General features: G+C 36.1%; 1 protein-coding gene across 25 annotated transcripts; it reads left to right on the top strand.

Moving 5' to 3' along the window:
- Positions 1-202: 202 nt before the first annotated feature.
- On the top strand, positions 203-9,285 carry LOC147547829 (binding partner of ACD11 1-like). Of its 25 annotated transcripts, none has more exons than XM_086670613.1 (13): positions 203-513; positions 1,156-3,106; positions 3,224-3,418; positions 3,529-3,582; positions 3,782-3,924; positions 4,031-4,346; positions 4,498-4,678; positions 4,858-5,160; positions 5,301-5,537; positions 7,092-7,252; positions 7,819-7,894; positions 7,990-8,103; positions 8,632-9,285. In XM_086670613.1, exons 10-13 carry the CDS (start codon positions 7,137-7,139, stop codon positions 9,067-9,069), a joined length of 744 nt encoding a protein of 247 aa, XP_086526739.1. In that variant the 5' UTR covers positions 203-513; positions 1,156-3,106; positions 3,224-3,418; positions 3,529-3,582; positions 3,782-3,924; positions 4,031-4,346; positions 4,498-4,678; positions 4,858-5,160; positions 5,301-5,537; positions 7,092-7,136; the 3' UTR covers positions 9,070-9,285. The 25 variants fall into 25 exon arrangements, 14 of the variants coding, with proteins under 14 accessions (XP_086526739.1, XP_086526734.1, XP_086526733.1 ...); XM_086670608.1 differs by having other exon boundaries at positions 4,449-4,678; XM_086670607.1 differs by having other exon boundaries at positions 4,449-4,678; positions 5,301-5,982.
- The last annotated feature ends 7,770 nt before the right edge of the window (positions 9,286-17,055 follow it).

Here is a 17,055-nt window from a genome sequence, read left to right as displayed (position 1 = left end):
AATTTTTGACACAAGTTTCTTCAAGATATGATAGGGTAAAATCTGTCGTTTTTTTTTATATAAAATAGTACATAATAATGACCTCTATCACAAGTTTCTTCAGCACACATTGCCTTTAACCAAAATTAAGATTGCCTTTAGCGAGATTGCCTTTGACAACTTTAGACATTGCCTATAAAATCTTCCAAATTCAAGGTGTAAAGGGAGACGGTAATAACACTAATAGGGGCGCCTTTAAAACTTCCCTTACACAGAAATTCAGCAAATTCTTCTCTTTAATCCAACGGTACATAAAAAATGACTTCCAAAAAAAAAAAAAAAAACGGTACGTAAAAAATGATGCTCGTTTACAATCTCGAGGTTAGTATATCGATACTGATTTTCAGTTAAAAACTGAACTTCTTCATACTCCATTATTTCAACCTTGTAGAAATCTGAGGGTTTTAAAAAAACCCTAGATTTCTAAGTTAAAGATCAATTACCCTCTGATCGACCCCAATCTCAAAGACAAAGGTAATTCCTTGATCTCTCTATTTATCTCCCTAATCTTCTAACTTTGATTTGCATTTGAATGCCTCTCTCTCTCTCTCTCTCTCTCTCTCATTCGATTCATCAACGCCCACTTCAATACTAAAAATTCAATTGGATTTTTTTCAATTCCATTTGAGGGTTCGTCTATATTCTTTTTGTTTTCTATGTCCAACTTTTGAAGTTCTAATATGATTATTTGCTACTATTTGAGTGTATTATGAGTAAGATTTTACTCTTTTGATTTTAGGTTAGTTGAAGAACAGGATTTTCATTTTGAAGAGATGGGTTTATTTTTAGTGTAACAGCGAATCTACATTACTGTTTTTATTTATTGCAAGATACATGTTTGATAAAATTCCTGAGAGAATTGACTTAGAACAGCACTTCAAATTCGCTTGGGTCGAATGATATATATATATATATATATATATGTCTACGAGTAATTTAGGAATTCGAGTTTGTGTCATAGATTCTTAAAGAAACACTATAATGCCCATGTTACATAGTTTTTGTATGACATGATATGAAAGGGTGTCGTGGAGGACCTCGTCGTAGAGGTCCTCGGCAAATTCCATTGCCCCTACTACTTATACTTATTTAGTCCTCTACTGATTCTGTTTACAGTTATAGTTTTCTACTCTTGAGGGTCTGGATAAGGAGATAACAAAAGAATGCTCGTCAATGGCTAGTGTGCCGTCCACCTCAAAAACCAATCAATGGCAAGAGCTTCTCTTCGAGATGTCTTTCGATCACTAAAATTTTCTTTCTTGCCTTGCTCAAGAATCCCATATAATTTTACCAAAAAATTTCATCTCTCCTCTTCTTCTGTAGCACCTCAAGGTATAAATTTCGTCCTCCAAACATGTCGAAGCATGACTCAACTGTTCCAAATACAAGCCCATCTAATCACATCTAGTTTGTTTCAAAATCTTATCCTTGCCAGTCAAATTTTGAAATTCTCTTCAGATTATGGCGACATTGATTACACCATTCTACTTTTCCAGCACATAGACTCGCCTGATACATTTTGTGTAAACACAGTCATCAAGGCTTACTCTAGTAACTCTGATTCAGAGCAAGCTGTGCTTTTCTATTTCGACATGTTGCAAAAAGGGTTCCTCCCCAATAGCTATACCTTCCCTCCACTTGTGAAATCTTGTGAGAACAAGAGTGGTTCTTCTAAGAAAGCAACTGGAGAAAAATGCCATGGCCAGGCCATCAAAAATGGCGTTGCTGATGTTTTACCTGTACAGAATTCTTTGATTCATATGTATGCTAGTTTTGGTCTAATAAATTCTGCTTGGCATTTGTTTGAGGGTTTGTCTACTAGGGATTTGGTTTCTTGGAATTCTATCATCAATGGGTATGTGAAATTGGGAGAATTGGGTGTTGCACATAGGATATTCGACGAAATGCCAGTTAAAAATGTCATTTCTTGGAACATCATGATTTCTGGATACTTGAAAGCTGGGAACCCAGGATGCGGATTGAAGCTATTTAGACAAATGGTTAAGACGGGAATTAAAGAGAGTGAAAGGTCAGTAGTGAGTATTCTCACTGCATGTGGCAGATCAGCCAGGTTGAAGGAAGGAAAATCTGTCCACGGATCACTTGTTAAGAACTTCTTGAACTCAAGTTTGATTCTTAGCACTGCGCTGATAGACATGTATAGTAAATGCAAAAGAGTTGAATGTGCGAGAATTGTGTTTGACAGTATGTCGAAGAGGAATTTGGTTTGTTGGAATGCGATGATACTGGGGCACTGCATTCATGGATCTCCGAAAGATGGGATTAAGCTATTTGAAGAAATGGTTGGAGAGAATACAGAAGATCCAAAGATATGTGGTCGAAATAATAGTAAAAGTCAGCAAGCCCATGAACGATTAATTCTTCCTGACGAAATTACATTCATAGGCATCTTATGTGCTTGTGAGCGCTCAGGGTCGTTATTAAAAGGGAGGGTTTACTTTAACCAAATGATCGATGTTTACAATATAAAGCCTACCTTTGCCCACTACTGGTGTTTGGCAAACCTCTATGCTGGTGCTGGGCTACTTCAAGAAGCAGTTGAAATCTTGAGGAACATGAACCTGCCAGAAGGGGATGGGTATGAGGAGAAGCATGACATTTGGTTATCAGATGAATCAACATTATGGGGTTCCTTGCTTGGCTTGTGTCGATTTAGGGGAGATGTTGGTTTGGGAGAAGAAATAGCAAGTTGCTTAATCGAGTTAGAGCCAGACGATTCCTCTTGGTACTTGTTACTCTTGAACATATATGCAGCAGCAGGTAGATGGGAGGACGCTTCGAAGGTGAAAGAGATGGCAAAAGAAAGAAGAGTTAGAAGAATACCCAGTTGTAATCTATCTGACTTGAATGAAATCGTTTCTGAGTGTAAATTGGGCCACAATTCTCATCACCCAGGAAGGATAAAAGTTCATGCTTTGGTTGATGAACTAGCTCAGAGGCTAAGGTTGTCAAAATGAGGTATTGGTATTCAGTAAACCATGTACGTGACCCAGGAGCAATACTAGCTGGCACGAAGATACATCTCCCTAGAGGTACGGAAATAGCTGTAAGTACTCACTCAACATGCTCCGGAAAAATGAGCATTTCTAACTTTATACCTTTTTTCTACGGGGGGAAGATTTATTTGAGACTACTTACTGATAATTTCATTACTTGCTCACAGCATTAAAGAAGATCCGAAAGAAGTTGGGAATCCAAACATGGGATTTCGATACACAAGTACAATTCATGCTGATTTTTCCAAGTAATGTTAAGGAAATCCAAACAAGGCAATGAAAAGAGAATTTATCTCATGGGTCGGTTCTACTTCTTCACATGGAAGATAGTGGATATCATTCTTCGTGATAGCACCCAGCTCGTGAGTATATCTTTCTGTCTCTATACTTATTATAATTCCTCGCTATTTGTTTGTGTTTTAGTTTATGTGAATTTGCGAACCAATGAGACTTTTTCTATTATCAACAACAGACAAAGGAATCGAAAGGGAAATAAGAGGCTGAAGATGGATTTCTGAGGATCCATGTAAGTTTTTTTCGGAAACACAACAGATTATTGGTAAAATAACAGAAGTAATAAATCTGCTTGGCTTCCCAGTCACACAACAGATTGTTGGTAAAACATCTCTATTATATTTCAGGAGGATCAATATCCATTCAGTTTTAGACTGGAAATTATGCTGGAATGACCAAAGTTTCTTTTCTGATCTATTGTTTTAATACAGGTCGATGTTGAGCTTGGTTTTTGGATAAAATTTTCTGTCATTATACCTAGTACGATTTTATTTTTTGAGGTCGAAGTGTTTTCAGCTATGCGTTCGATCTGAAGGCATTTACAGCAATTTTCTCGGCCATTGTGGGTGGGAATGTAAGTAACGAACTTGAATCCAGTCTGGTGTCATTTGAGCAACCAAATTCTTTTTCTCCTTCCGGAATTTATATAATCTTTTTCTTTGCTTCTTATTGTGATACAGGAGCTTAAGCCAATCATTTTCAAATCTTGGTGCATTTTGCAAAGGTAAAGCAGCAGGATACAAGCTAATGGAGGTTATCAATCAAAAGCCTTTGATAGTTGACAATCTCTCAGATGGGATATGTCTGCCAGAAGTTAGTGGAAATGTTGAGTTTAAAGATGTGACCTTCAGCTACCCTTCACGCCAAGACGTGATCATCTTTCGAAATTTCTCCATTTTCTTCCCTGCAGGGAAGAGTGTTGTGTGGTTGGAGGTTGTGGGTCGAGAGAGAGTACTGTTGTGTCTTTAATAGAGAGATTCTATGATCCTAATCAAGGTAATTGAGATATGCATCTTGTTTAAGTGGATCACTAATTCAAACTAGTGATGATAGGTGCCATAACCTTCTTTTCTCTTGACTTTTTCTTCTACTCTATAGGGCAAGTCTTGTTGGGCAATGTGGACATAATCACATAAAAACACATAAGTTGAAGTGGCTATGGAATCAGATTGGTTTGGTGAACCAAGAGCCAGCACTCTTTGCAACCACCATATTAGAGAACATATTGTATGGAAAACCCGATGCCACCATTAAAGAAGTAGAAGCTGCTACAGCTGCTGCTAATGCATAGTTTTATTACTCTGTTACCGAATGGGTATAATACGCATGTGAGTAGGGAACTTTTTGTTATATCTCCTTGAAGTTTTGAAATTAAGATTTTTTGTCTCAAATGCGTTCAACTGTTGCTTTTCATCGTCCGTCAATTTAGGCTAAAAGTAAGTATATTTGGTAGAAGATCTTTATTTCTCATATTCTGATATTCTTAATACTCAAAATTTTGAACCAGGTGGGAGGAAGAGGTCTCTCACTGTCAGGTGGTCAGAAACTGAACTGCCATGCACAATGATGGGAGCAGTTGGATCAGTGTTATCAGGTTTCATTGGTCCAACTTTTGCAATTGTCATGAGTAATATGATCGATACATTTTACTACAAGGATGCTGCTGTAATGGAGAGAAAGACAAAGGAATTCGTGTTTATTTACATAGGAGCTGGTCTTTATACTGTTGTAGCTTATCTTACCCAACATTACTTATTTAGTATAATGGGAGGAAATCTGAATACTAGAGTTAGACGCATGATGCTAGCAGGTAATTTCATTACCCGATACTATCAAGCATCAATTGTGAATAGATTTTATACTGTTTTATTTTTTGTTTCGAGTCTTTGTTATTATGATTTTCTGCATTAGTTATTTTTCTAATTTAATATGTTAACTTTGATTTTTCAGCAATTCTGAGGAATGAAGTTGGATGGTTCGACGAAGAAGACAACAATTCAAGCCTGGTTGCATCTCATTTATCCGCAGATGCAGCTGATGTAAAGGCGGCAATTGCTGAGAGGATTTCTGTTATACTGCAGAATATGACTTGTTTGCTCAATAACATACGCCATAATGCGATTTCAGTTCTAAAATTTAATCCTCGTTTTGAAAGCGACATATCAAAGAGGGAAAGAGAAAGAAAAGGTAACGGTTGATTTCAATTGCAACTTAAATACCATCCCTTGACAATAAATCTTCAAGATGAAGATAGATTGCAACTTAATTACCATTATTATTATTATATTCCTTAACAGTAAAACACTAATTAATATTTTAAAGAGATGTAGATAGATGTGAAAAAAAAAATACATCCAAATGGCATGACCTTGTTTATTTTTGTTGTACCTAACAACCCTAAAAACAGTGTGCCTATCTTACTTTCAGCTTTTAGCCTATCAAATCCAACAACAACACTCAGGGGTAATCCTGTAAATTCATTTCTTTTCTCACCTATCTTAATTGAAACTGAAATATCTATCTTACACACAAGACAAAACTGGTCCTGTCCACCATTTCTATCAACCCTCTCTCTCTCCTTCTCTACAAACCTTCTTCATCTTCATCTTCTCCAGATAAAGAAAAAACCCAGGTATGTAAAAAAGAAAAAGCTACCCTTCTTCATTTTCTATCTTATTACTCATCAAGTTTGAATGGGAAATTCAATTTTTGTAATATCTTTTTAAATGAACTCAAAATGAATGAAGAATTGGGAAGTTTTTAAATTAAACATTTTGAGTGCTTTTTTGAAAACTCAGAGGTTTTCAACATCACTGCTTTAATGTGAAAGTGGCTTCTTTTTATATTTCTATGGGTTGTTATTGTAATCTTTCTTTTGGCCTATATTTTCTTGTTTCACTGATTTTTTTTTATTAAAGATGTCGGTGGGGTTTGATATTGGAATGCTCAATTTAACCCTAACAAGATTTAAATGCTCTTCGTCCCTACTCTGTCCCCTGGCCCCTGGCCCAGTATTTTTTAAAAAAAAGATTAAAACGGTTTTCCCACCATTACATGTCATTTCTATGGAAACCGGTTTTTAAATGGTGGTTTATTCATCATGTTTAGAGAAAAAAAATAAACAAGAGTGATAGTCTGTCGGACCACTATCCCATATAGTAAGAAATATGTGTTCCGGATTCATCAGGAATAGCGGCCAGGCAGAGTCATGCCAATTGTGTACTTTAGCAAAAAACAAGTGCAATTAAATTTTTTATATTGCTTCAAAGATAAATCATATATCTCTAAGTTTGTCTTCAAAACTTTGATAGATCCTAAGTTCATCAATCTCAATATAACCATATCTCATCTTAAACCACGTGTCCTCGAGTCTATGAATCTTGAATCAGGAGATATCATGGTTGTGATGGCCCATTAATAGTGATGGAGCATCAATCATTGATGGACCTCACTAGATTCCAATCTCATAATTTCCTACTGCAGTTTACTTGCAGTTTATCTTGATAATGCATTATCTCAATTACTTAGCTTCTCAAGAATTTCACCCTTATTCCAAAATCCAAATCTCCCCTTACCCTTTCTTTGCCTATACTAGTTTTAAATGTTTAAATGACCAAATGGTTCTTGAACCTTGAAAATTACCAGAACTAGCTCTCGCTAATAGAAGCTTGTTACTTCATTATATAAGTGAGGTTGTGAATGATTTTCTTTATGTGTTTTGTGTTCTTTATTCTGTTTCAGATTAAAAGAATTGAATCCGAACTTCTTCAAATTGATATCAAAACCATGAACTCAAGTGGGTTTACAGTAGAAGTTACGAATTTGTCACCTAATGCTACTAAGAAGGATGTTTATGATTTCTTTTCTTTCTCTGGCATAATTCAACAAGTTGAGATCGTCAGGTAAGATTACAAGCTTTCTTTGATTTCGGTTAAACGAGTTCACTTACTCAAATTCTCAAGTTTGTCTTATCGTTGCTATAGATTTAATTTAATAGGCAATGGTAGTGTTGTTTATTGTCTATTCGGATTTTTGTGTTTGCTCTTTCTTCTTATGAACCCAAATTTTACATTTGTATCTTATCAATTTGTGTTCTATTACAAGACTTCAAAATGGGTATGTCATTAGCATATTTGGAGTCCAAGAGTTGCTTCCTAGGAACATTATTCAATCAATAGTTACAGCAAGTTTCAAGCTTTTGCTTGGTCAATGACTCTAATTTAGTAATTTTTTTTGTTTGGCTTTTGATCTCCAACATCACAGCATTGTTGAAATCTCTTTGAATGCTAATTTGATTTCGACTTCTTTTGTCAATTGAGTTTTTCTCGAATAGTTCGATAACTAAATTCCACCAAGTTGGTTTTTGAGTCCAAGTCCTTCAGACAAGTTATTATCATGTTTTAAAGATAGCCTAAATTGTGCCTTAAGGAGTTTGTTTGATTATGACTTCATTTTATATACTGTATAGGTCCGAAGGGTATGCGTGCACTGCCTATGTAACCTTCCAGGATCCACATTCTCTGGAGACTGCAGTATTGCTTAGTGTGAGTTTCTCTTATGTGATTTTAAGACCACGTATTTGATATTCTTTAGTGTATATGAGTTGATTTCTTCATTTTTCTTTCTTGAAATTTTTAAGGGAGCTACAATTGTAGATCAACGTGTATGCATAAGACATTGGGGACACTATGAGGATGAGTTCAATTTCTGGAGTAACCATTCTTGGAAAATTGAAGACGAACCTGTTAGGATGGTGAGAATTTTCTTTCTTACTTCAGATGAAAAAAAATCACTTTAGGTAGTATCTTTTATCAACTCGGATTTGAAATCTGACTCGAGGTCTGAATTGATATCAGTCAGACTTACGGATGTTTGTTTATGTCAGACTCGTAACATCTGATTCGTGTGGACGGTTGATTTAAGCTGAATTTTGGGTCTGTCTGAGTCGTACAAGTCAAATTTAGACAATGAGTAAAACACAATTACCACCAATCATTTTCGGGAAAACCACACCAAAGTACCAAACCATCATATAATTTTTTTTTCCTTCCGAAAACCAATATATAGAACTTGTAAACTCATGCTGATCTATACTTATCTGACCCATTTAAACTTGGATTCCCTTTCTATCATGTAGAAATTCATTATTGAGTTCTGCATTACTTAATTTTACCTCCCTCTCCTGAAAAATTTATGTCGATATGTGGAAATCAAAACCCATATAGTTGTTATGATTTTCTTATATTCCATCATCTCTAACTAACCCTTCTATCATTGTTAGCATCCAAACGCATACGAGAGTCATCAGTTTGTTTCTAGTCCTGGAGAAGCAGTAACATTGGCACAAGAAGTAGTGATAACAATGGTATCAAAAGGATATGTACTAGGCAAAGACGCACTGATCAAAGCCAAAGCTTTCGACGAATCTCATCATGTTTCAGCAATAGCAGCAGCAAAACTTGCAGAACTTAGTAAGAGAATTGGACTGACAGATAAGATAATGTCGGGTGTTAATGTTGTCAAATCAGCAGACGGGCGGTATCGAGTTTATGAGACTACTAAAACTGTAGCATGTGTAACAGGAAGAACAGCTGCTGCAGTTGCAAGTACAGTTATTAATAGCAGTTATTTTGCGAAAGGGGCATTATGGGTATCTGATGCTCTAACGAAAGCGGCTAAAGTTGCAGCTGATCTGGGTAATCAGGATACTAAGAACTAAGTTGTTGAGTTGATCTTGTCAAAGGAATAATGAGCTTTTCTTGTGTTTTTTCGTCCTTTTTTTAGAGGTATAAACTGTTGTCTAATGTCTATACTTGTTATGTTTTCTTTTATTACGAACCCTGGTCCAGTTTATCTTTTTGACCCTCATATTTTGACTAGTAAACAGTTTAGGTCCCTAACGGACGGTCCTGTTAACGAATTTTATACTTTTCAACCTTTTTTCCTTTCTTTTAGAAACTATGCTGTTGTTTATTAAACAATGAAAACCTAATCCCGATCTTATCAAAATTCAGAAATTACAACAATCTCTCTGCAATAGTTATAAGGTAATTTGAGTAATCAACTTTTCTCATTGTATGAAAGCTAAAAGCTTACCTCTTAGTATTGGGATTTGCTAGAGTCATGGAAAAGAGATGGGAGAATGTCTGAAGAGATAGACTATGATGAATCGATAATTCAATTGTTAAAATTAGAAATTCAAACTGTATTGTTTATTTATCCACTAAACTAGCATTTTATGAGGTGGATTAATGTTAGCAGGGACGGATCCAGGATTTTCACTTAGGGGGTGCGGATTTATATGCCTAAATAAATTTTTTTTACAAACACAATAATTAATAAAATACTTATGTTCATTAATTATATTGATACATCAACGATTACAAACGCAATTGATCCCTACGAGAGTTCATATTTTGAAATGTTCGCATGATCGACTCATAGTCAATTCACTAAAATTTTTTTTTCAATAAAGACTACTAAACTATCATTTAGCCACACATCACTCATCCTGTTTCTTAATTGTGTTTTAACTAGCTTCATAGCTGATAAAGCTCTTTCAACAGAGGCAGTTGCAATTTGCAACCGACAAAGTTAGTGCCAAAGTGATTTTGGTGTGGTTTGAGATGAAGAAATGAGAGATATATATATAGAGGTAGAAAATTGTGTAGTTGGATTGGGTAGATGAATTGAAGTTTATAAGAGTTTAGGGTATATGAATTGAATTTTATAGGATTTATGGTTGATAATTTGAAGTTTATAGGGTTAGGCTTTAGGGTAGATGAGTTGAAGTTTGTAGGATTTATGGTTAGAGTTGAAGTTTGTAGGGTTTAGATTAGATGAATTGAGGTTTGTCGGGGGTTTATGGTAGATGAATTGGGGTTTGTAGGGGGTTTATGGTAGATGAATTGAAGTTTATAGAGTTTAGGGTAGATGAATTGAAGTTTGTAGGGATTTATGGTAGATGAATTGAAGTTTATAGAGTTTAGGGTAGATAAATTGAAGTTTGTAAGTGTTTATGGTAGATGAATTGAAGTTTGTAGGGGTTTATGGTAGATGAATTGAAGTTTATAGAGTTTAAGGTAGATAAATTGAAGTTTGTAAGAGTTTAAGGTAGATGAATTGAAGTTTGTAGGGGTTTATGGTAGATGACTTGAAGTTTGTTGGGGTTTAAGATATTTGAATTGATTTTATATAGGTTGGTAGTTGAATTGATTATATTTTAAAAATAAAACTAAAAATGGGGGCTATTGGGTTCGAACAGTCGCCACCTTTTTTTTTTTGATGAGAAACAGTCGCCACCTTGGTTCCCTATTCTAAAGGACCGTTCTTTCTACCATCAGGCCACTCTCAATTTCCATTTTAATTATGCACGTTCATTTATATATCCACTTCAAGGCACAAACAGTGAGCACTTCAAAAAAAAGAATGAAAATGTACTTAAAAAAAAATGAAAATGCAAGTGATAAATTTCGAACTCATGAACCTTACGGTCAAGCAAATTTACATTCCACACTTTCTCCATTAAGCCAAAGTGTTCTTCATGTCACCTACACGCATCATTATATACATATCTAATATATATATGTACAAAAAAAAATTTATTACTACAACTATTTTTTTTCGGGAGGAACGAGGGGGTGCGGCCGCACCCCCATGGATCCGCCCCTGAATGTTAGTAGTTAAGAAATTATTGGGTTAATTTCGTGGTAAGTTTGTACTGGGGTTAATGGATAAGTTATGTAAGTTTGTACTGGGGTTAATGGATAAGTTATTGGGATCATGTTATTAGTGGGCATTGTTAGTGAGTAGAATTTGAGTCTATAAATAGATCAGTCTTTATGGCTTATTTTTAAACCAAATCAAGTAAAGTTAAGTAATCATATTAATTCAGTTAATTATATTCTTCTTTGTTTGTGCAAGTTATAATTTCCTTTATCATTCGGAAATTAAACACTTAATTTCCAACATTTGGTATCCGAGCTAGGATTATTTTGTGATTACTAACCGAATTGCAAAATGAAAGGGTCCATCCAACTTCAACTTCCGCGATTTTGTGTGAAAAATTTTGATCAATGATGTACCCAAATTAAATATTATTTGGCTTCCAGGAAATTTGGGAGGTTGTCGAATTTGGATATGTAGAACCAGTTGATCCGGTAGCACATGAAGCTCTTTCTCAGATACAAAAAGATCGTTTGAGAGAGAACAAAAAGAAGGATAAGAATGTTTTGTTCTTTCTCTATCAAGTTGTTCAGGAGATTGTTTTCGAAAAAATCTCGAAAGATGAAACAATTAAAGAAGTATGAGATTTGTTGTAAAAATCCTACAAAGGTGATGAGAAAGTAAAAAATGTAAGGTTGCAGACTTTACGAGGCGAATTTGAATCTCTTCATCTGAAAATATTTATGATTATTTTTCTAGAGTTCAATCTATTGTTAATCAATTGCGGGTTAATGGTGAACAGTTAACTGATCCTTGTGTTATTGAGAAAATCATGAGATCATTGATAGGTCGTTTTGACAATGTTGTTGCTGCAATTGAGGAACGAAAGGACTTCTCCACTATGTCAGTTGAAGGTTGGATGAGTTCTCATGAACATAGGATGAACCAGAGAGTTGCTTGGAAAAACTACTCTGTTTGGAAAAGCTACTCTGCTTGGAAAACCAGAGAGTTCATTATGTTCTCATGAACATAGGACCTCTCCACTATAGAACAAGTTTTTCAAAGCAAAGTTACTCTGTTTGGAAAAGCTGGTTCTAGTGGCGAAACACCGACCGACAAAGGTGAAGAAAGTCATGGTAACGAATCCAAAAAAATTTGGAAGGTATGACAAACCTAAAATTAGATGTTTTCATTCTAAAAAATTAGGCCATTATAAGTCAAAATGTAGAGTTTCCAAGAAATATTCAAAGCATGCTAACTTTGCTGAAGATGGTGTAGAAAAGGGAGGAACTCTTTTATTAGCTTGCAGAACTGATGCAGATGATTATTCGGTAGAAAGTGACGAAAATAGAGTTTGGGACTGGCTTGTTAAAGAAAATCATCAAATAAAAATTGATATTGATGAAAAGACAATAGCTTCAGAGTCTCAAGTAATTGAGATTACACCTATTTCTCTGAATATTCATGATAATTATGTCCCAGTTCAACTTATATTCAAGTGTCGTCAAGGTTTAATGGCTACGTTGTAAGCAATGATAATAGTGGGTTTGCAGATTGTAATCCCATCAATACTATCACTTTTAAAGTAGTAAAAAATGTGGGGTGAATTTTAGCTATGGAGGATGAAATTCATTCAATTGAGAAAAGTGATACTTGGAGGTTAAATTTTCTTCCTACAGGAAAGAAGTCAATTGGGTTGAAATGATATTTCAAAACTAAGTACAAACTAGATGATGGTCAAGTAGACAAATTACTAGTGAAAGAGTACGATCAAAAACCAGATTGACATGAAGTTTTAAGTGGAAGAAAAAGTGGTTGATAGTCTTATATTTTTATTAAGCCATTGAGAGTCTCATTCATTTTTCAAGTTGAAGATCATGATGGGCTTTATACTGTTTGAGTTTATGGGAGGGTGTTCAAATTATAAACTCAAACTGTATTGATTATTTATTAACTAAATTAGCATTTTATGAGGTGGATTAATGTTAGTAGGTAAGAAATTAATGGGTGAATTTTGTGGTATGCGTGGTTAATGGATAAGTTATTGGGATCATGTAATTAGTGGTCATAGTTAGTAGGTAGAATTTGTGTCTATAAATAGATCAGTGGTCATAGTTAGTAGGTAGAATTTGGGTCTATAAATAGATCAATCTTTATAGTTTATTTTTAAATCAAATCAAGTAAACTTAAGTAATCAAAGTTAATTCAATTAATTATCTTCTTCATTCTTCTTTGTTTGTGCAAGTTATAATTTCTTTTATCATTCGGAAACTAAATGATGTAGATTCTTGCGGAAGCGTAATAATAGAAGAACTCATTGATAATAAACTAAGATAAACAATAATAACTGAAACAATGAAAGAGAAAAGATGCAATCAAGGAGGATTTTTATTTGACATTTAATTCGATGATCAATTAGACAGACTGGACTTCACTTATATAGAGATTGTAATTTCCTAGATAGACTCAAATAAGAAAGAAGATAACTACTTAAGGACACTTTCCTTGATTGCTAGGACTCATAATTATAGGAACTCTAAATACTAAATTCTAGAAACTATGCTAATATAGCTTCTTGGTCGTGAGGCCCGATAATATCATGGCCGTGAGGCCCAACAGATGGATGGTCGCCATCATACTCCCCCACCGAGGAAGAACTCGTCCCCGAGTCGTCATAAAGCGGTTCATCCGGGTTGTACGGAAAGATGTCGGAGATGTTGAAAGTGGAAGAAATGTTGAAATCCGGTGGAAGATCGATAACAAAAGCATTGTCGTTGATCTTGCTGAGTATCTTTAAAGGACCGAATTTCCTTTGACCAAGCTTCTTGTAGGTTCCTGCTGGAGTTCTTTGTTTAGAAATATGTACCATAACCGAGTCACCTACCTCGAAGGACTTAGTTGTTCTATGCCTATCGTCCGAGAGTTTATAGGCGCAATTCGCGGTTGCTATGTTCTGCCGAACCTCATCATGGAGACGGAGGATGTTTGAAGCCAGGGTTTCCGCATTGGAATTGAATTCCAGAATGGTCGGTAGTGGTACGAGATCCAAGACATGTTTCGGGATGTATAAACAATGTCAAACGGTTATACACAAATTCGGCGCGAGGAAGAGCCGTTTCCCAATTAATACCTTTGTCTCGTGTAATACAACGAAGTAAATTCCCTAACGAACGGTGAACGACCTCAGTTTGCCCATCAGTTTGAGGGTGACATGTACTGCTGAAATTTAGTTTAGTATTGAGGCTTTTCCACAAGAAGCGCCAAAAGTGGCTTTGAAACTTCACATCCCGGTCGGATACAATACTCTTTGGTAAGCCATGGAGACGAACTATTTCCCAAAAAAATAAATTCGCAATGTTAGAAGCATTGTCCGTCTTCTTACAAGCGATGAAGTGGGCCATCTTGCTGAAACGATCAACCACTACTAAAATTGAATCCCTACCCTTTTGTGAGCGAGGAAGACCAAGAATAAAGTCCATTGATAAATCTTCCCAAATAGTGACCGGGGTCGGTAGTGGTGTATAAAGACCCATATTCTGAGTTTTACCTTTACTAGTTTGACATGTATAACAACGTTCAACTATACGGGAGACATCACGTCGTAATTTTGGCAAAAAAAACGATCAGATACGAGTGTAAACGTCTTGTCCCGTCCCACATGACCCTCGTTATGTAATTCCCGAATGATATGTTCACGTAGAGAAGAATTAGGAATACACAACTGTTGTCCACGAAAAAGATAACCGTTAGAAATAAAAAAACTCACCCGTAGACCGGTTAGTAGTGCAAGCCTCCCATACATGGCCGAAATCTGGATCATCCTTGTAGTTGTCCGCTATTGTTTCAAACCCTGGAACGTGTACTGCCATTGTCGTGAGGAGACTAGCCCGTCGGCTTAAAGCGTCGGCAACCGTATTAGTTTTCCCTGATTTGTGTTTGATCACAAAATTAAATCGTTGAATATACGAAATCCATCTCATATGCATTTGATCAGCTGTACGTTGATCATTCAGTGTTTGTAACGCTTTATGGTCCGTAAAAAGGACAAATTCTACTCCGATAAGAAAACGGTTCCAATGGCGAAGGGCGCGGTAAAGCGCATAAAATTCGGACTCGTAGATGGTCCACTTACGACGGGCTTCTCCTAGTTTATCGCTCATAAATTCGATAGGACGTTTTTGTTGGGAAAGAACCGCGCCAATACCGAGGCCTGAAGCGTCACATTCGACTTCAAATAGTTTGGAGAAATCCGGAAAAGCTAAGACTGGAGCTGAACAAAGACGTTGTTTTATTAGGTTAAAGCTTTCTTCCTGTGGCTTTTCCCAGGAAAATTTTCCTTTCTTTAAACAATCTGTTAATGGAGCCATGATATTACTGAAATCCCGTATAAATCTTCGATAGAAAGAAGCCGACCCATTGAAACTGCGGACCTCAGACGGTGAAGAAGGGGTCGGCCATTCAGAAATTGCTCGAACTTTAGCTTGATCAACCTTCATACCCTATTTACTTATAAGAAAACCTTTGAAGTATACCTCATTGAGGAAGAAGTGACTCTTTGGTACGTTCATGAATAAGGAATTAAGACGCATTGCGTCGAAAACGTCTCGAATATGTTGAAGGTGATCGCTTTTGGATTTACTAAAGATGAGGATGACATCAAAGTAAACCACCACAAATTTATTCAAGAAGGGTTTAAGAACTTGATTCATAAAACGCATGAAAGTACTAGATGCATTAGAGAGCCCGAAGGGCATGACTAACCATTCATAAAGACCTACTTTTGTCTTGAAAGCTGTCATCCATTCGTCTCCCTCACGAATTCGGATTTGGTGATATCCTGCTTTTAGATCAATTTTTGAAAATACCGTAGCCCCGGAGAGGTGATCTAACATATCTTCAAGTCGGGGAATAGGAAATCCGTATTTAATTGTGATTTTGTTGATAGCCCGACTATCAACACACATTCGCCAGGTTCCGTCTTTCTTTGGTACTAACAATGTCGGAATCGCACAAGGACTGAGACTTTCACGGATAAAGTCTTTATCCAATAATTCTTCAACCTGTTCTTGTAGTAATTTATGTTCATGCGGACTCATCTTGTGATGTGGTAGGTTTGGTAGGTTTGCTCCGGGTATAAGGTCGATTTGGTGTTGAATATCTCGTAACGGTGGTAACGAAGGTGGTGATGACGATGGATTGAGGTCGTGTTACTCATCGAGAAGAGCTTGGACCTCCGGGTTCGGTGGGTTGCCGGCGGTTGATGCGTCCTTCGTCGCGAGGAGGAATCCTCTCGGTTCGGGTGTTCTCGGTGTCGAAGGAGCTGTTGTGTTCGGCGGTCGTTGAGTGAGTTCGTCCGATAGTGGTAGTAGGCGAATTCGGTTACGGAACCAAAGGAATTCGAATGTGTTTTCTCTACAATGGTGAGTAGCGTCGACGTCGAAAATCCATGGCCTTCCGAAAATAATGTGACAATTATCAATGTCTACTACGTCACAAGTAATTGTGTCACGGTAATGTGTACCAATGGAGAAGGAGAACGAACATTGTTTCTGAACTGACAACTCTTTTTGATTAGATATCCAACCGATTTTGCAAGGAATCGGGTGATCAATTGTCGGTAGTTGTAGTACCTCAACCAAACGACTTAAGACCATGTTTTCTTCACTACCGTTATCGATTATGAAATCGCAGACCTCGTTGTTAATCGTTAAACGTGATTTAAACACCTTGTGTCGTTCCAGATGTGTTGGTGGTGAAAAAAATTTTGTTATTTTCTGCTCAGGATTTTGAGGGCTCATGACCAGCTGATGTAGATTCTTGCGGAAGCGTAGTAATAGAAGAACTCATTGATAATAAACTAAGATAAACAATAATAACTGAAACAATAAAAGAGAAAAGATGCAATCAAGGAGGATTTTTATTTGATATTCAATTCGATGATCAATTAGACAGACTGGACTTCACTTATATAGAGATTGTAATTTTCTAGATAGACTCAAATAAGAAAGAAGATAACTACTTAAGGACACTTTCCTTGATT

Source organism: Eschscholzia californica, unplaced genomic scaffold (assembly GCF_041429995.1).
Source record: "Eschscholzia californica isolate CP2 unplaced genomic scaffold, dmEscCali1.0.p SCAF_3, whole genome shotgun sequence".
Classification (NCBI taxonomy): Eukaryota; Viridiplantae; Streptophyta; class Magnoliopsida; order Ranunculales; family Papaveraceae; genus Eschscholzia; species Eschscholzia californica.
Note: the sequence above shows the minus strand (reverse complement) of the source record. Positions and strands in the feature narration are given on the sequence as shown.

Bases quoted from the DNA above. Each gene is read 5' to 3' on its own strand.
- LOC147547829 (XM_086670606.1), top strand. From the start codon at position 7,050: ATGATTTTCTTTATGTGTTTTGTGTTCTTTATTCTGTTTCAGATTAAA. The intron at 7,253-7,818 runs GTAAGATTACAA...TATACTGTATAG, and splicing joins CAACAAGTTGAGATCGTCAG to GTCCGAAGGGTATGCGTGCA. The intron at 8,104-8,631 runs GTGAGAATTTTC...TATCATTGTTAG, and splicing joins AAGACGAACCTGTTAGGATG to CATCCAAACGCATACGAGAG.